General features: G+C 27.9%; 1 protein-coding gene across 1 annotated transcript; it reads right to left on the bottom strand.

Annotated features, from left to right (window-relative positions):
• Positions 1–10354: 10354 nt before the first annotated feature.
• On the bottom strand, positions 10355–16344 carry LOC101252433 (cycloartenol-C-24-methyltransferase 1). The gene is made up of 14 exons (XM_004229602.4): positions 16084–16344; positions 15894–15998; positions 14680–14746; positions 13599–13672; positions 13420–13504; positions 13259–13314; positions 12545–12599; positions 12199–12246; positions 12044–12127; positions 11787–11903; positions 11597–11680; positions 11376–11501; positions 10799–10896; positions 10355–10703 (listed from the first exon to the last, which is right to left on the bottom strand). The coding sequence occupies exons 2-14, from the start codon at positions 15974–15976 to the stop codon at positions 10640–10642; spliced, it is 1041 nt and encodes a 346-aa protein (XP_004229650.2). The 5' UTR covers positions 15977–15998; positions 16084–16344; the 3' UTR covers positions 10355–10639.
• Between the last annotated feature and the right edge of the window lie 3436 nt (positions 16345–19780).

Below are 19780 nucleotides of genomic sequence, written 5' to 3'. Positions count from 1 at the left end.
TAATTAATACTCATCGGGTATTAATGGTCATTTGCTATTGACATTTATTACCTCCCTGGAAATTTATTTAACAAGATTTGGCCCCCAAACTTTTTTTTTTTTAAGAAAAATAATTATTTGTTTCTCTAAGCCAAACAAATAGTCAAATACTGAACACAATATTCCATCCTAATATCATATTTTAGTCTGGCCAAAAAGTATAGGCTCTTATTAAATGATGAAGAATATCACTAATCTCAAAAGTCAAAATGCTACTATGTTATTGAGATTGAGAAAATATGTTTTTATTATCATTTTCATACCGTCCAAAACAATACAATATTCTAGAATGAATTTAGCAATTATTGATTAATTTTAGTTTTATTTCATTTAATATTTAGCTAAACTTATTTAACCTTAAGGAACTATATATAAATTTAATATAATCAATAGATAATTACATATTTAACGGTGAATAATTTAAATAAATTTTACAAGATTCAAAAATAGAGAAATAAAAGTTAACGTTTTAATTAAATAAAGCTTAAATGTGCATAATCAAATATTATCGAGATTAATATTATAATTCAATAATACAACATATTATTTTGAAAGCCAACATTAATTGATTGCAATAATGAAGATGCTAATTAAAAAAAAAAAAAAAGTGAGATGCTTTGGTCCAATTGGCATAAAGTGTTTAAGTTTGTGTTTGGTTTATTCTCAACAAATTTATGCCAATTGCATTATTTTTAGTTTTATGATTCCACGCTACCATTGAGACGAGGAATATATCTACCAACGTACTCATTTTGTCTCATATTATTTATCATGATTTTTATTTTTATTTTTAAAGTCAAATTATAACAATTTTAATTAATATTTTAAGATAAATTCATCGTTTAGTTTTATACGAGGAGTATTCAATTTAATTTCATAGTTTACTATTATACCAAAAGCATTTTCTCAAGCTTGTCAAGTTAAAAACAAATATATGGTGGAATGTGTTTATACAATATTAAAATTTAAGGTAAATTTTAAATTCTTCAAAATTCTTCAAAAACAAAAATTGAGAATTTGAATATTTTGTCAAAAAATATTAGTCAAACATAGAAAACTATATGGTCAAATGTTTTTTTTCCTAAAAAATACTCCTAAAAACGTTTTTATGATTAAACAAGTCTAAAAAGACGAATACCAATTAAGATTGAAATATTGAATTGAAAGAAAAAGTACAGTTAATAATTAACTTTTACTAAATTTCAAAAATAATTTTATATTAATAAATATTAATTTATTAATCAATTACTATCTCTACAAAATAAAATTACTTCATAATTCCTATAATATATATTTTAAAGAGATATTACAATAAGTAAGAACATAAGTTATTAATCAAAATTTTATAATTTGACTATAACAAATAAAAATAAACAAAAAAATATTAATAAAACATATATCAGTCAAAACATTTCTTATTAGTTAATTTTTTTTCCTCAAACAAACTTTATCATGGCAACTAAAAAAGAAAATGACGAATGATTATGTTGTAATTTTTCAAGCGGATGTGATAGTAAATTGACAAATATAAACAAGTAGAGGGACTTTGTAGCAAATAAGAATTATCAATACCCTAACAAACCGAAAAGGAAAGAGTAAAAAACCCAAAACTCACTATATAAATTAGCCTCTCACGCCTTCCATTTTCCTCAACTTTCTCTTTAATCCCCAAATTTTATGGGATCCGATATTTGGGACGCTTTCTAAACCCTTTTTCTTCTTCTTCCGAATCGTTTTAGCAGAATCATCTCAAGAGATTGAAGAAGAAGATGAGTAAGTATGTGGAGCTGTTGGATACCGGAGTGAGAATGGTGGCTAGATTCAATTCTCATTGTCCTCAAACTTCCCGTATGTACTACCATCCTCCCGCCAGGCACGATGAAGATCACCACCAGATTGGAGTCTCCGGCGGCGACGGAGGGAAGAACCACCAGATTGGAGTTTCCGGCGGTGAAAATGTGTCCGGTGTGAGATTTGGGACTGTGGTTGCTAAGATGGGAACTGATAGCAATGATTTCATTCTTTTTACTCTAGTTTAATTAACCATAGCACTGTTTTTTGAATGCTCGATGAAGATATTTATTATACTCTTGAGAAATTTATTTTTTATGTGTTTTTTCTTCCAATTTTTTGTTTTCTGAGTATCTGATCTTGCATTCGAAATAATCTTTGATAAGAAACGCTCTATAAAAAAAATAAAAGATTGCGTTATAAAATTGGTATAACTTTTCTTTCCCCTTCAATATCTTGCGTAAAGTTACAGCATTATTATCCTCTTGATTTGGGGATGGGAATGAATTTTTTGGGGGTTTAATCATTATTTTATCGTTACTAATTATTACTTTTATTTATTAATGTCATATTAGTTGACATAATAAATAAATACGCATTTAACTTGATTTTAAATTATATTTATGCCCTTTAATTTTGAATGTGCATAAATTACACACTTAAATTTGTATAAAGTTGAACAAATAAATAAATATGTCCACATGTCATTTCTTGTCCTACATGGTATCCCTACGTGTATTATTTTTCATGTAGGACTCTTTGTGCATTATGAAAATTTTCACGTAGGACTCATGTGTTTATTTATTTAAAATGAAAATTTTCACGTAGAACTCATGTGTTTATTTATTTAAAATGAAAATTTTCATGTAAGACTCATGTGTTTATTTATTTAAAAGTTAAATAGTTAAAATGTCTGTTTGTGCATTATGAAAATTGAAGGTCAAAATTAAAATTTAAAGTCAAATTCAGGATCTAATATTTATATTATGCATATGTATATTTGTATTATAGTTAATCTCTATTTCTTTTAAAAAGAAAAAAGTTAGAATTTTTTTAACAAGAAAAATTCACAATTACCATCTAATATTTGTGTTAAAAGGGTAAAATCCGTTCCCATGTAATAACTCTCAAACAACGTGGGAAGAAAAGTAAAAAGTTGGGATTTTAGTTGAAAAATATGATGAACCGAAAATATAATGAATTTATTATGAATTACAAGGTAGGAAAATCTCAAAAAAAAAATATGTTTTCTTCCAAAATGTTGGGATATTTGTTGGGACAAAACATAATTTTTTCTTTTTGGAATTTTTCTACCTTGTAGTAATTCATAATAAGTTCATTAAATTTTTCAAAATTGAGTGCATAGTAAGAATGAAAAAAAAGTATATTTTTTTTGTTTTGTTAGATATAAAAAAGTAAAAGTAGAAATTAATATCAAGAGATGTTGGTTTTATGTTAGCATTTAATATTAATTTGCTATTTTTTACTTAACTTTTTAATTGCTACCTTCCAACAGTTAGGTGGCATTTCATTTGGTGCCGTTGGAACTCTTTTATTGTTTGTTGCATTACTTCATCACATTTTGGAGTTAGTGCTTATTCATGACATTGGATACCCCTCATTTCATTTCACTCTTAATTACTTTATATCTTGTAATCTATGTAAAGTCGTTATATTCATTATTTATGTGTTTATTTAGTTTGGAACACACAAGAAAATATATAGTGCATAAAATTAGTAAAGAAAAGAGAGTTTTTGGATAAATTTTTGTTCAGAGTTGTTGAGTTATATTTTGTGATTAGATTGTTGTATGACTGTATTTTAGAGGAGACAGTGAAAAACATTTGGTTGTAATGAGATTGAATCTCCTTAAAAAGAGCAAGATATACTCAAAAAATATTTGAGATGCTTCAATTTTTTAGGCGTGTAAGCTCACTATTTTTCTCTTTCAAAGTAAGTGTTTTAAATTATTTTTCTCATTTTTATTTTACTTTTATTAATTAATAGGATCTCAAATATATTTATTTATGTTATAAAAATATTTCTATTCTAAATATACTTTTATTCTAGTGAATTTCTGTACGCTAATTGGAATAATTATTTTTTTTGTTTTAAATTTCTAGAAAGACTTATTTTGAGACGTTTTTTTTTTTTTCTAAAGGAATATTTTACTTTCAGACCGGACAAACATTAATTAAATATTTGATTTACCTAACCAAATTTTAGAATTAAGCTCAAAAATATATATTTTATAATTGACAAATTTTGTTGAAAAAAAGCTACTAAATTCAAATCCCGAAACAAATTTACACATGACGATTTCCAAATAAAGGTATTTCTGTTATAACGTTTATAAAGAAGCAATTAATTAATTTAAATTTATTTTTATTGTAATGAAGGAAGTACATTTTAATGTTTATAATAATGTTTTCACTTGTTAGGTAAAGCAGGTAAAAGTTGAAACATTCAACAAATTATGCAAATTGCAATTCTAATTTAGAGTGTGTTTGTTACGTATTAAAAAAAATTTAGGTTGGTCAATGTAAAAAAGAAGTAATATTTTAATTAGGAATAATTTTCTATGGTAGAAATAGAAAAAATAAATTGTGAATTTCTAGTTGTTACACCTCACTTGCACTTCATTTTTTCCAATATTCTTTTTAATCTCAAATTTGCAGACAAATGTTGGTCAACATTATTTATTTTTAAAATAATATATTTTTCTTAAGTAAATACTCTTTCTGTCTTTAATTATTTATTTATTTTTATTTTTTGATCTATTTTGACAAAATAAAAAATGACAATTTCTTTTTACCTATAATATCCTCAATTGAATATTTTGATAAAAGTAAAACTCATTGAAAATTTTAAATTTTTAATTTATGAACTTCATTATTAATAAAGATAAAATAATAAATTTACTATATTAATTATTATTTATTGAATAGATGTGACCATCTTAAATATACAAAAAATAATTAGAAATAGAGAAAAAAATATTTCGATTAAAAATGATGTAAAAATGAGAAATAAAATCATTGATATTTATCATGTAGTAAATGTTAATAATGGACCAAATTATTTTGGTCAAATAATGAAAACTACGAAAAGAAGTCAAAGAAATTAAATGGTAAGCTATTTAAGTACGAAACTTTCTCGTTCTTCGTTTCATTTTATATGTTATATTTTTATTTTATATTTATATTAAAAAATAGTGTAACTTTATCATTGTTTTCTTATTTAATTTTTTTAGAATTTAAATTTTCAGTTAACAAATATAAGTTAATTTATTTTAATTAATTAATTTAAACAATGAAATTAATCATTTTACATAACATTTCTAAGTTGACCAAATATATATTCTCAAAACTAATAACTTACAAAAGTAAAAAAGGAACAACACGACAATTTATGTAAATATTATAAATTAATTATTAATAGGAAAAAAAAAAGACATATAAAATGAAACTAAGGAAGTATTATTTTGTTCTTTTTTTTCTTTAAGCAAAAGTTATATTTCATTTATTTCATGACGCAATTATTATACAAGCAACTAAAATTATAAATAAACAAAATAGAAGTGAAATATATAAATAGAAAGCGACTAACGTGCGCCGCGGCGGACATTTCACGTTTACAGCAAAGGTTTTACGCGGTTTTAGTAGAGAGAGAAAATATATATTTTCATTTTAGTCCTTATACTAATATATTTTAATATCTGCTCCTCCATTTATTATTATTTTCTATTTCTCCCTCTATGTTTAATCAATTACACATTTTCCCCCTTTTAGAAGAAAATTCTATGGCATTGATATACTTTTTCAACATAATATTATTGTTTGATTTTGAAACTTCTTTTTTTTTCTCTTAAGAAGTTTTCAAAGTCATATAGGAAGCATCTTTATATTTTATTTTTATCATATAGTTATGGAATATATATAATTTTAAAAATATCAATATTTAAGAAGTGATTTTTTTTTTGGTTGACATAATTTAGTACATTATTATATCCTTTTGCTTCTAAATTTTAGTTTGTATTTTCTGATAACCTCCTTAGAGATATTTTATAAGTATTTAATTAATAGTCTTGTTTTATATCTCTCGATCCCTGATTATTTATCAATTTTTTTAAATAATTTAATATAATATCTTTTTGCTTCCAAATTTTAGTTGGTATTTCTGATAACCTCGTTAGAGATATTTTGTAAGTATTTAATTTATAGTCTTGTTTTATATATTCTCCGTCCCTAATTATTTGTATACTTTTTCTTTTATAGTTGTCTATAATTACTTGTTCATTTTGAAAAATCAAGAAAGGACAAATTTTTTTACCTATTATACCTTCAATTAAATGACTAATTACTTTGAAAATGTAAAACTTTTTATCAACTTCATAATTAATAGAAGTAAAATGGTAAACTCACTAAGTAATTAATTATTTTTTTAATACGTGTGTCAATTCAAAAGTGGACAAGTAAAAAGGAAAGGAGGAAGTATATTTTTAAGCATATAGGGGTTTTTGGTAAAATATATTAGCAAAAACGCCGGATGCATTAGTTCTGTAGTCTCTCGTATGTTATAACTAATACTTGTATTAGTTATAGACTCTATTATGTATTAATGAATTAACTAGTACTCCCTTCACATCTAATTAATTGAATTATTAAGGTGTTTCACATTCTTTAAGAAAAAAGAAGATCAAGACATAAATTAGGCACAATTTATCATTTTTATCCTTATTAATCTTTTCAAATTTATGATTAAAATAACTAAACATTAATTAATAACTAGTTTCAATAAAACTAATGAAGGGTAAAATTGAAAAAGTATTCTAAAAGTAATTTTGAAAAATGAACAATTAAATTAATTTGAAAAATTAAAATATCTCAACTATTGAATTACTTTGAAATAGAGAGAGTACCATGAATTTCTAGGTATTAGTAATGCAAAGAGATTTAATATATGCATTAGCATAATTAAAGATTGGGATAATGCCCAAGTACCCCCTCAACCTATGCTCGAAATTCCAGAGACACACTTATACTATATTAAGGTCCTATTACCCCCCTGAACTTATTTTATTAATAATTTTTTACCCCTTTTTAGCCTACGTGGCACTATCTTGTGGGCCCAACGATAGTTGACTCTTTTTTTTTCAAACTAGTGTCACGTAAGCTAAAAAGGGGTTAGAAAATTACTTATAAAATAAGTTCAGGGGGTAATAGGACCTTAGTATAGAATAAGTGTGTCTTAGGGATTTCGGACATAGGTTGAGGGGGTACTTGTGCATTTTCCCTCAAAGATTCAATCACCACTCGAAAGCACTTTTACATTTTTTTCACCTTCATTGATGAGGATATTTTTGTAAATAAATATTTTTATACAATACATATTGTTTCTAATACACCTTAACAGACAATGCAAAATAAATATTCACATATAGCAAACATAAAAAATATATTTGTATGTTATGACAATAGTTTGTATAATTGTGCTACACCGCAAACATAAATATGTATGTATTTCGCTATACATAAAAAAAAGTAAATGTATAACTCGCTATACATGTATAAACAAAACAATTGTTTATACATATACAAAAAAAATCAGTTGTATACAAAGATCAATAGTATAATCTGTGTATTTATAAAACAAGAAAGAGTGAAAGACAAAAGAAAATTGAGTAGAAAAATATTTGTATTATATAATTATAAGTGTATAGAATTAAGATAAATATATTTGCATGTGTATATACAATTAACTCTCGCTTTGTACAAACAAAAACATAATTTATATATTTAGTTTTTGTTTGTATAAGCAAGAGAGGCGAGAGCGGCAAGCGAGATCTTGGAGAGGGGAACGAAATAAATATATACATATATTTATATATTTCGCTCGCTTTAATCGAACAATATTATTTCACCTTTTTTTTAATACTAATAATTGAGTAAATTGCTATGGAATCATTTAATAGAGCATACAAAAATACTATTTAATAAAATATATAAATAATGCTTGTATTAGATATGCATAAATTATTGAAAAAATTGTATATAATAGCAAAATATTAATTCAAATTAAATGCTATAAACATATTTTGATTTAATATATATATTTCTCTCGCTTTATACAAACATAAACACATTATATACATTTGTGTTTGTATAAAAAGCGAGAGAGGCGAGCGACACTGCCACCAAACCAGCGTAGCGAGCGAGATTCGACCAGGGAGAGAGGCGAAAAATAGCAATAGTTTGCTATAGGGTACAATTAAATCGAAATATATTTATAGCATTTAATTTGAATTAATACTTTACTATTATATACAATTGATCCAATAATTTGTGCATATCTAATACAAGTATTATTTATACATTTTATTAAATATTATTTTTGTACACTCTATTAAACGATTCCATAGCAATTTATTCGATTATTAGTATAAAAAAAGGTGAAATAATAAATAATGAAAAGAGAAAGGAGTCCTTATACAATGCATCTTGAATAAGTTGTCAGCAAGGACATTCTCATGCATGTGCTTAATTTTTAAAAATTATTTTGGTATTCTACAAGCATATTAAAATTTATGTTTACTAATTTCTATTAAAGTTTTTTTTTATATTAAAAATTTAAATTTAAATTTTTTTAATTAGGATGAATCAGCACATCCTATTGGTGGTGTGCATGTGCCCTTCCTTCTATTAAGGAGAAATGGACAATGTACTATTTTTATTTTTATTCATTTACATTAATGTTACACAAAGTATCTAAGTTTCATTTAGATTTTTTATGAATTATTACTTCTGTATATTTAAATTATCACTACTCCTAATTGTTTCTTCAGATCTAGTTATTTAATATTCTCTATGTCTATAAATTAAGTACTACACACGTATTTTAAAAAAATGATAAATATAAGGGACTGTTTACTAAATTATTCCTTTTATTAGAATTTTTCGAAAATAAAACATTATAAAAAAAAAGTTATACAAGGATATAATTGAAAAGAATTATTCCTTTTATCTCGAATTGCTAAAATGATAGTTATTTTGAGATAATTATATTTTTATTAAAATGACATTTTTTTTGAGACGAAATAATAAGTATTACCTTTCTCCCGAAACAAATCAAAATAAGCAATTGTGATACGTAAATCATTGTATATGAATATGAGGTCATTGACGTTGAAAATAGTTTAATTGAGAGTTGAATTGTGATCTCTGCCACATCAACGTTCAGGATGTAAACACTATCAAATTATTAAGATTTTTACGATAAAATTATTGATTTAATCGTGCAACTTATAATTCATGTAAAATTTAGAGAGTTCTTTAAAGTGTTCTATCGAATATATTCGTTAATTTTAGCGAAACTTAATTATAATCACTCTTTTAAATTTGGGCAACTTTCACATATAGCAAACAAAAAATTCATATTTGTATGCTATAGCAAGCTTTGCATAATTGCGCTCCATAGCAAACATAAAACTGTATAATTTGCTATACATATACAATTGTATAATTCGCTGACCTAAATTGTATAATTCGCTGGCAATTTCGCTGCAATTGTATAATTTGTTTTGCATACAGTTGAATCGAATTAAAATGTATGTATATTGCATAATTATAAGTGTATAGCAAGAAAATATATGTTTTTCTCGCTTTATACAAAAACAGAAACACAATATGTATTTCACTGCAATTGTATAATTCGCAATTGTATAATTCGTTGGCCTTTTTCTCTGCAATATTTGAAGTAAAATGTTTGTAAATTGTATAATTAAGTGTATAACACGAAGATATACATTTTTGCATGTGTATATACAATTTTTCTCTCAATTTATACAAAACAGAAACAGAATTATATACTTCTGTATATAAAGCGAGAGAGACGAGCAAGAATGGAGAGTGGCGAGCGAGATTTTTGAGAACAAATTTTAGCTAATGTTTGCTATGGAACACAATTAAATCAAACCCTAGCTATTCCATTTAATTTAAGTTATTAGTCTGTTATTATATACAATTTTTCAAAATTTTCATGTATACTTTATTTTAATATTTGAACTTAGATTAGTATCTATAATATTAATTTTAGGGGATTTTGACAAAAATATACAATTTTATTACAAAAAATTATATTTAGATAATCCCTAAAAATAATTGTACTCCCATAGCTCATGACTGTTTATACATATATAAGACTAGTGATACAGTTACCATACAGTATACACAAATGTTTAAACTTGTATAAACATACATAATAATGTAAAAGAGATATTTATACACACTTTTACATTGTTATACACCTTATACATAATTTAAAAGGATCACTTCCAAAATTGGCACCAAGGTGTATACACCTTCTACATCGTTAAAATTTAAGAAGTCGATACAAATAATTTGATTCGATTTGGTATTTGAAAAACCCAAATAACCAATCCGGTCCATATATACCCCAACTTTGTATACTAATCACATGACATAATAATTAATATTTATCAACTCTCAAGAAGAAGAAGAAGATGTATCACCATAATGTCATTAGTCATATATTTAGCAAAATGCTGACCTTTATCAACAACATATTTTCCAGGACAACAATCAATTCAATGGCAAAATAGCAAACAATTAGGAGTTGAGAAGAACAATAAATGGCAAAAATGGTGACAAACAAGCAATGCAAGAAAAACAAATAGCCCCCAATCCCTAAACGAAAATCGAAATAACCTTTGATTAGCCTGGCCATATAAGTTCAAGGCCAAGAATCTCAAAGATTTGCTAACTAAAGCAATGAAGAGCTAAGTCAAATATTACTGTGAGTCTGAAATTGGCTTGCGAACCAAGAAGAAATACATCGGTGTGAAGATCCCTTTCCTGAAAGGACAACGACAGGTTTAAAAAGTTAATGTATCATTATAACGTTCGATACTCTACTAATATGTATGTATGAAGTAGAGTTGTTATCTTACTTGGCACCACCAACAAGACCTTCTGCGGCTTTTTCTAAGAAAGCTTGAACCCTTTGACTACCTTTAGGAGCTACACCCACATATTCAAGTGCCGAAACCTAACAACATTTAAGGGATCGTTTAGTTTACGTTCTCCATCAGCTAAGGATGGTAATGCATGCACGACTTGTTATGAAATCGACTAATAATTATAATACATGAATTGTTGTATAGGACAGACCAAATGGAAGGGACATTTTATCTTTAGATACTCTTTATCTAAAGTATTGCTAATACATAAAAGAACACATCACTATCCACTAAATATAAGTAACAAAATTCGTGACATGGCGTTTGATTCTAAAGTATTGAATTCAGCATAGTTCACGCAGCCTAATATCAAAAGCCAACATTGTAGTATGGTATTAGTTAGAGTGGCAAAGTTTGAAAGGCACGTGGTTTTGAAAAGAAAGGTTGGTCTTTGTTCCAACTCTTAACATTGAATTAATTGGGATGTCAAAGTTATCCAAGCTTGCATACAGGTCTACAGATGAACCACCATCAAAAAAAACAACGATAGCTTTGTAAGAAATCTTACCAGATTTCTGGTGAAAAGTCTGCCAACTGCTGTTAGGCGGAAGCTACTGAGTGAGAAGTGACTTGTATCTAAAGGCATGTACCATGAAACTGGTGAGTCTTCAGCGAGATCCTTATCCCACACAACCTACATATCACCGGCAAGTAGAATTTAGTGATCAAATGGCAAAGAGCAATCAAATGCTTAATAATATTATTAGAAGAAAAGGACTTGGAACTTACTTCAAAACCAGCTTTTCTCGCTGCTTCTAGGCACTGTTGTGTTGATCTAATCTCCGGGAGACCATTTCCGAGCTCAATTTCTTCCTATGGCCAACAAACAACTAAGATAAGTAAGACTATCCAACATATAAACAAATGCACTGAGACAGTCCAATAAATTGATAAATGACTTCAAAACTTCAAGATTGACCTTGATTCTTTTCTGCTCTTCATTATTTGGATTGTATGCATCAGTCATGCACCACTCATACACAGCAAAGCACTGACCAGGCTTCAGCACCCTATAGATCTCTCTATAGCATCCAACCTGACAAAAATCAGATTTATTAAAACAAATTAGAAGAATACAATTGTATAAATCATGTCATGCACCGCAGCATATACATAGCAAAGCAAGTGGTTTATAAAAAACGAAGTCATAATTGAACACGGTAAAGATATACACACCGGATCTGGTGCATGGCAGGTAGCTTCTATTGCATATACTGCATCAAAGCTATTGTCAGGGAATGGCATTTTCATGAAATCACCCTGCATAGACACTTTATCAAGCACTGCACAGGCAGTTCAAAAGAGATTGACCTGATGTACCAGTTTACTACCTTTACAAAGTTGCAAGTTTGATCCAATCCCACTTTGCGGTTCAACACCTGCAGAGTAAAGGATGTTAGACAACTACTCGGAAAAAAATAAAAATTCCAACCATTTAAAAAGGAAGCAACATAGTCATCCTTCTTGTTTTTGTATATTGACCAGAAAACTAGATGACACGTGATCTTAAAATCCAAGTATAATAAAGTTTCAGATGAAAGTAAACAGGTCCTACATGCTTCGATTGTGTTCTGACTTGTTATAGATCGTCAGAATAACAAAGGGCAATCTCTGCCTAATTACATCACCTCTTGCAACAGATAGTTTTACAAACAGAACTAGGGAGCAAGTAAATACCTGTCCTCGAGATATCTGATATTCATTGTTGTTGAGGCCTGTAACTGATGTAGAGCTGCATGATTTACAATAAAATGATGAGACTCTACAGAAATTTCTATGTAAGATACGCAGATCACCATAAGTAAATTCACTGATCAAGTTATATACAATTTACCACTATTAGAAGTAAAAAGAAGCAGGTGAGGAATTTGCAGCCCTTGTTACCTGCTTTAGTTGTGTCCATTAAAAATGTTAAACTCAAAAGCTTTGTGAACACTCTAACAAGCACCTAAATAAACAGGCATTCCTTTTGTTGTGTTCCCAACTTCCAAATGTTCAGTAGACATTCAACCTCAGCTTTGATAGTGTTTATGCATAACTTAGCTACAGATATGAAATTGAATGTACAAAGTTTAAGTCTAAAGAGTCATCAGATGAGTGGCAGTTGCCAAACAAGTGCACACCAATAGCCTGATGTTCATCCTACCACTACCCATGGGATAATGCGGGATATACACTTCCAGTTCTAGAAGAAACACATGAAAGAGACATGCAAACTGCCATCATGAGGATCCATTATATTGGTTGTGTGGCAGGGTTGGCATTATATAGCATGATGCAATACGGAATTTCATCAAATTTCAACTGAATAATCACAAGTAAAGGATAAGCTGGAATACAGGGCCCAAATGATATTGGGAGCTCAATAATTGAAATAATATCTTCATTCACCTGAATCGAGCAATTTCTCTTAACGGCCCTCCAATTCCACATCCTACATCCAAGACCTGCAGTCATAATCTCGGTTTCAACAGCTAATTTGGAGCAGTAATATAAGGCAAGTACTTCATTATGTCTTCTTTTTCATTAATGATAATTTATGCAAGCCAAACCTTTTGTCCTGGTTTCAATCCCAGTTGCAAGGCAAGGAAGTGCTCATGCCTCTTAATGCTTTCCTGGAGTGATTCTCCTTTCCATCTGCAGGCAATGTGATCGAAATAGTAAGTAATAACTAAGTGACCAAAACCTCACATTTATTCACTTGTGTATGAACAGACCAAGATAAACAAACCTGGGCGCAAAATGGAAGGACTCTCCCCATCCGTATTCATAGAAGCTGGTGCAAAGATCATAGTATTTGTTTACCTGAATATAGGATGTGTTACTATTTTAGCAGCTAAACCAAATTACATAATTGTGCTTCAACGAAATGTACATGAATACTACATGAAAAGCAAGACAGTGAATTGATGGGAGGATAAAAGCTTGAATAGCTAAATTGATCCATCAGCTGCCAATTAAGCCTCAATCCCAAACTAGTTGGGGTAGGCCATTCGGATCCATTTCATTGCAATATTGGTATAATAAGGAGACTCTCTAAATCCTCACACCGAATTGGATAAGGTTTGTGGCAAACATAAGATAAGTGTAAACACAAAAACTGTCTTTTAGTTCTAATTCTTGTAAGTTGTGTATAGAAGGAAGAACAACACAAGTACTTGCATAACAAAACTAAGCCATATTGATTACTTTAGGTTTACACCAAACCCATTTTAGCACCATCAGTCATAGTAGTACTAGACCCTATTATGTGGTGCATTTAGAGCTTATGTAAACCCATTTCACAACTAGAGAAAAATTTGAGAATAATGAAACAATGATCTGCCTTAAACCTAATCCAACATCAATACAGATCTTTAGTCTCAAAAGCTTGCCTTTTCCTCGAATAAAAGAACTTATTTTCTCACTCGAAGCAGAGTTCTATGTTTCAAAATGCAGAGAAGTAACAATATACTTGAAAGCTGAAATAAAAGAGGCCTCGTCTCGGAGAAATTAGCTTCCTATATTTCAGCTCCAACTAACACCAATAATATTTGCTATCTCAAAATCCTTTGCAATCACCATAGCTTTAGTATTTCCCACTAATATCAATAATTCAGCTTAGAGAGCAAAAAATAAACGAAAAGGGTTGGTCTACATTTATCCAAACAACAAAAAAACGTGTCTCTTTGTTCATTTTGTTCAGCAAAATCAAACCTAAGAGCCAGGAGCAAGGTGTAAAAAACATTTTTTTCCCTGCTCTTTCTGTAAACCAATACATCCCTGCTCTCAAATGGATAATGAAGTTATAAGATAGATAGAATGGCTCTCACCATGTCAGTGTAGTTATTCTTTCTCTCGTCTTCTTCACCTCCATAATAACCATGGTACTTCTCATATCTAAAGCATTTGACACAAATCAACAAATAAATTTAGAATTCCACAAGGTTAACAACAATCATACAAGAAAAAGGAAGAAGGAAAAAGGGAAGTCAACTGCAACTAAGAAATTGGTCGGTAGCAGATAATTGGTTCATTTATTTGACTACAAATGATCCAAGAACCTTCTAAAACAGAGATATCCACACATGCCAAAGAAACTATCTTTAAAAGATCCACCAAGTTGATTATCATTTAGAGTTAAATCAACAGTAAAGAGTCAGTTTGTAAGATATGCGGGTTTTTAGTTATGCATGTATTAATTATTTCGATATATACTTGGTGCCCTGTATAGAGCACAAAGTTTTTGTACTCCCATGGCAGCAAATATGCTACGAAACACGATATTAGTTATGCAGATTTTAATACATAAATAATTCACTTCCTAACCATCCACCGAACTTAAAGAGTTTCTCTATTATTATATTACTAGAAAACCAATAAATAATACCACTACACCCGTTTGGATAAAAACAAATGAAAGAAGAAATGAGAATACATTTTTTTATACTTAACAAGAAAACAGGCATTTAATAATATGAATACAAGACATGACAGCAGAGTAACTTACTCCCAAAAAAGATCTATCCTATCACCATAAATATATATTATAAAAAATAAATTGTGGGCACCAAGGACCCAAAGTAAAAGAATTTGTGGTGTCAAAAATATTTCTTCCAATTCAAATTTTCCTGTACTTTAAAAATTGTGTTGTCAGTGAAACATTCTTAACTTATCCAACATTAGGTACACACAACAGAATCTTTGATGAAAATGACAGATCAGCATCACAAACTCCACTAAAAACAAGTTGTATTCATAACACAAAACTAAAATTGGATCTACAGTAGTAATCAACCCTCTATGATCCAGATCAATCAATCTAAACAAACCCCACATTAAGTTAAAACTTAAACCCCCATGAACAAAATTTGATAAAAATTGAATCTTTTTTGAAGAAAAAGAAAAGCTGCTCACTTTCGAAGGGTCACATACAAATCTCAGATTTTTAAGTTCTAAACCTTAAAGGGTTTATCTTTTTGAGGGGTTTATTAAGATTTATACCCAAAAAAAACAACTATAAACAGAGTGAGTGATGTATATATACTTGTCAACAGCAGAGAGAACTTCATCCTTGCCAATTCTTCCTCCAACCCCAAATGCCAGATCAAAAGCCCCTTGTTTTGACATCTCTTTTCCCAAATCACAAGATCTATAAACAAGATTAAACAAACCCCATGATGAAATCAAGTAAAGATTAACAATGCAGAAGAAAAAAAGAAAAGTAGAAAGCTTACAACTTTAAGATGGAAAAAAACGGAAAAGGAAATGCCAAAACGGAGACGGATCCTTAGAAAAAGCAAATATGCTGTAAACAACTACAGCAACAACTCATATATATATATACGCCTAATGCCAGCACTCAAAAATTGAAAGACACCATAAACAGAAGTGGGGGTTCGTGGCCACGTCACATATTATACCACGTCTCCTTCCCCCCCTATTTAGGGCCCGGTTCGACATGCGAATCACTCTATAAATTTCAAAAAATTAAAGATAAGAGAACGTGAGTCGAGACGTTTTAAGTATCAAAAGAAAAAGAATTATTTTTTTTATTTTTGATTGGTTAAATATATTTCAAATTATTTTTTTCTTAAAAAATAAGAATTTAATAATGGAAAAAAGATAAATATATTTTTGAACTATCGTAAATGGTATGTAGATATCTTCAGTCATATTTTTGGGACATTGATGCCTTTGTCATTCAAAAACTAGAGCTTATATTCGTTTCACTCTAACAGAAGACTAAATAGGAATACGTGCCGCAATCTTGTTCGTAGATCCGTATTTTATAGATGTCGGGTTAGTGGACAAGACTATGACATGTGTATGTCCGTTAGTATAAAAGATATATATGCTTTAGTTATTGGACGGCAATACCACTAATTTTTTTAAAAGTATGACCGAGTTGTATACCATTTATAATAATTCGAGATATATTTGTACTTTTTTCCTTTAAAAATTAAAAAAAAATATTTTTCAAAACTTTAAAACAATTATAAAAAATTTTTTGGTTAAAAAGATAAATTTTAAGTAATGTATATGTCAAAATTTTATACATTATACCGTACTAAAAATATATATGTTATATTAAATAAGAGCGTGAGTCAAGACGATTTATGCCCTATGTTGCATCTTGCGAGTGATATAAATCTATGAAATGTAAATGTCATAATTTTTTAATTTTCAAATATGTTTATTTGAAAATAAATAAAATTATGACTAATCATTTTATAATTTATTATAAAAAAAATATTTTAATATGAAAATTATGATTACATGAAATATAAATATCATTACAATTAAAAAATTGTGATTTACAACAAAAAGACGTTGAGACAATAAAATCAAAATTAACGTTCGCATACCTTTTCACATTCGAAACTTATGTTTTTATTTTCGTTATTTACATTTTATGAATTTACGTATTTAATTGATATTTTAGAGTGTTTTAGGATATCTTATCTTCGTTACTTACATCTTATTTGAACTTTCAATAATGCGTAATTTTAAATAATTAACTAATGATCAATAATAATAATGATAATAATTTTGAAACTTTTGAATAGCACATCTTCATTTTTTTCTTAAAAAATATAAACTTATGAATAAAATTTTATATTTCAAAATTACAACTCCCAAATCACATATTCAACTACTGATACCAAATTATATGTCCATATGCAAGTTTAATCTTTCTATTTGTCCATCTTTGTTTTATTATTAGGGAAACTTTGATCTATAGTGCCGCTTTGATTTTTTTTTTTTTTATTTTGATAACGTGCATGGAATCCAAACAGATACAAAAATTAAACTTTACGAAAAAAAATATTTACATTAGTTATAGTGTAACTGAGGGTCAGGGCCAGGGCCGGAGTTATTTTATACTAAGGGTGAATCTCCTTTGATAGAAAATTATCTTATTTATATATGATTAAAATAATTTTTATATATATATAATACATATTGTACCCGTTTGACTACTTTAACCGTGTATTTCTACATATTTTGAATTCCTATATTGAAATTCTGACTCTGTCTAAGGGTCGATCCAAAAATAAAGTGAGAGATTCTCAAAAGTTCAATAATTTGTGTTGTTATATTTATTTGATTTTTTTATTAAACACATATAAAAATGGCAATAAAGACATATCCATTGAACTATACAACTGGAATTTGAATGGGCAGTGGTGTTGACTAGATATCCAACTTTAAATAGGGAAAATGGGCAAGCTGGACCAAGGGACCACGTATTGAATTGGGTACATACATTTCAAATATTCGTAAATGGTATATCAATATTTTACGTCATATTTTTTGAGATATTAGTGTCTTTATTGTTTAAAAACTAAAATATATATGCTTTTTATTCCAACGAAAATAGGGACACGTGATATTTTTTATTCGTTGATTCGATATTTAATAAATATCAAATTGATGAATAAGATTATGACGCGTGTTTATCCAATAGTATAAAAGATATATATGTCTTAACTTTTAAACGACAGATATATCTATGTATCAAAAATATAATAAAAAAATAACTATATACCATTTACGATAATTTGAGAGTATATAATTTTTAAAAAAATTTGGACTCTGATACTTATTTTCTGAAGCTATTTTCTAAGAAAAATTATAATGATTTTGTTATTTCTAAAAAATGGGACCCTTCAAATTAGACAGCCTAAGACGGATGTCTTGTTTTCTTACGCATGAAGCCGGCAATGTCAAATAAATTAAAAAAAAAAAAATCAAATTTTAATATTCCACTTAAGTTTTATTCCATTTTAACACTTCAATTCCTTTTTTCATATACCTTTCAAACATAAAGAATAGTATTTGATAGCAATTATTTAGTGTGACTGAAAATATAAAAATATATAATTAGATTATTTCATATATTTTGTTTTTCATTTTATTCAATGTTATGATTTTATTCAAGATAAACTCAAATATTTATTTTTTAATTTTTAACACGATTTCAATACGGGTTATAAAGAAAAAATTACTATACATTTGTCAATAATATTACTAAAACTCAACAAATACATAAATAGATCCCTAATTTTTTTGGGTTTTCCCCCTTAGAAACTTTAACTATGTTATTTTTCTATTGAATCGTTGAATCAACCATAATGTGTTCCTTTTTTTAACGCCGTTGACTGATATAGAACCAGATTTTGCGATGGGTATTGATAGATGATACATATGGTGTCCCAGATTTCATAAGTCCAATTGATAGCAAAACTATTCGAGAATAATTGTGTTTTACTTCAAGTTATTTGAAAACATTAGAAAAGAACACACAATTTTTCTTCACTCCTTCGATCAAAATCATTACAATACGAACACAATATAAGACATTTATAATGGAAAAGCCGATCAAAATAAGTCAATAGTGTTTAAAAGGAACAAATTATGGGTGGTTCAATGATTCAATAGGAAAATGACTTAGTTAAGTGCCCGAAGAGGAAAAAGTCAACAAGTTTAGAGATTTGTTTATGAGTTCATCCTAAACTTTTTTTAAAAAATAGTGAATTTTAAGATAATTGACGTAGTTTCATTAATTATTTTGTGTTTATATAAAATATAAAATTGAATAATAAAATGAAACAAAATTGAGAAAAGGTATTACTATGAAAATTAGGTTCAAACATTTTTTTTTTCTCTTGTTTGAATAATAGGTGGCCAGATGAATATCCAACAAACATTCTTTTAGCTAAGAAGGAATCAATAATGACATGTTACAGCTTGCTTAAATAGGTATTTAAATGTAGTTTAAGATCTAAATTATGTTTTTTTTTTAAATAATATTTTATATCATAATGTTTTTCCCCACTATATAGAAATGTTAGTGGTGGACATGTCAGTATTTTTTTAAAAAATTAAAGTTCATCTTCATCTTCATTGTACTTTAACCTTTTTATAAGA

Source organism: Solanum lycopersicum, chromosome 1 (genome assembly GCF_036512215.1).
Source record: "Solanum lycopersicum chromosome 1, SLM_r2.1".
Lineage (NCBI taxonomy): Eukaryota > Viridiplantae > Streptophyta > Magnoliopsida > Solanales > Solanaceae > Solanum > Solanum lycopersicum.
Note: the sequence above shows the minus strand (reverse complement) of the source record. Positions and strands in the feature narration are given on the sequence as shown.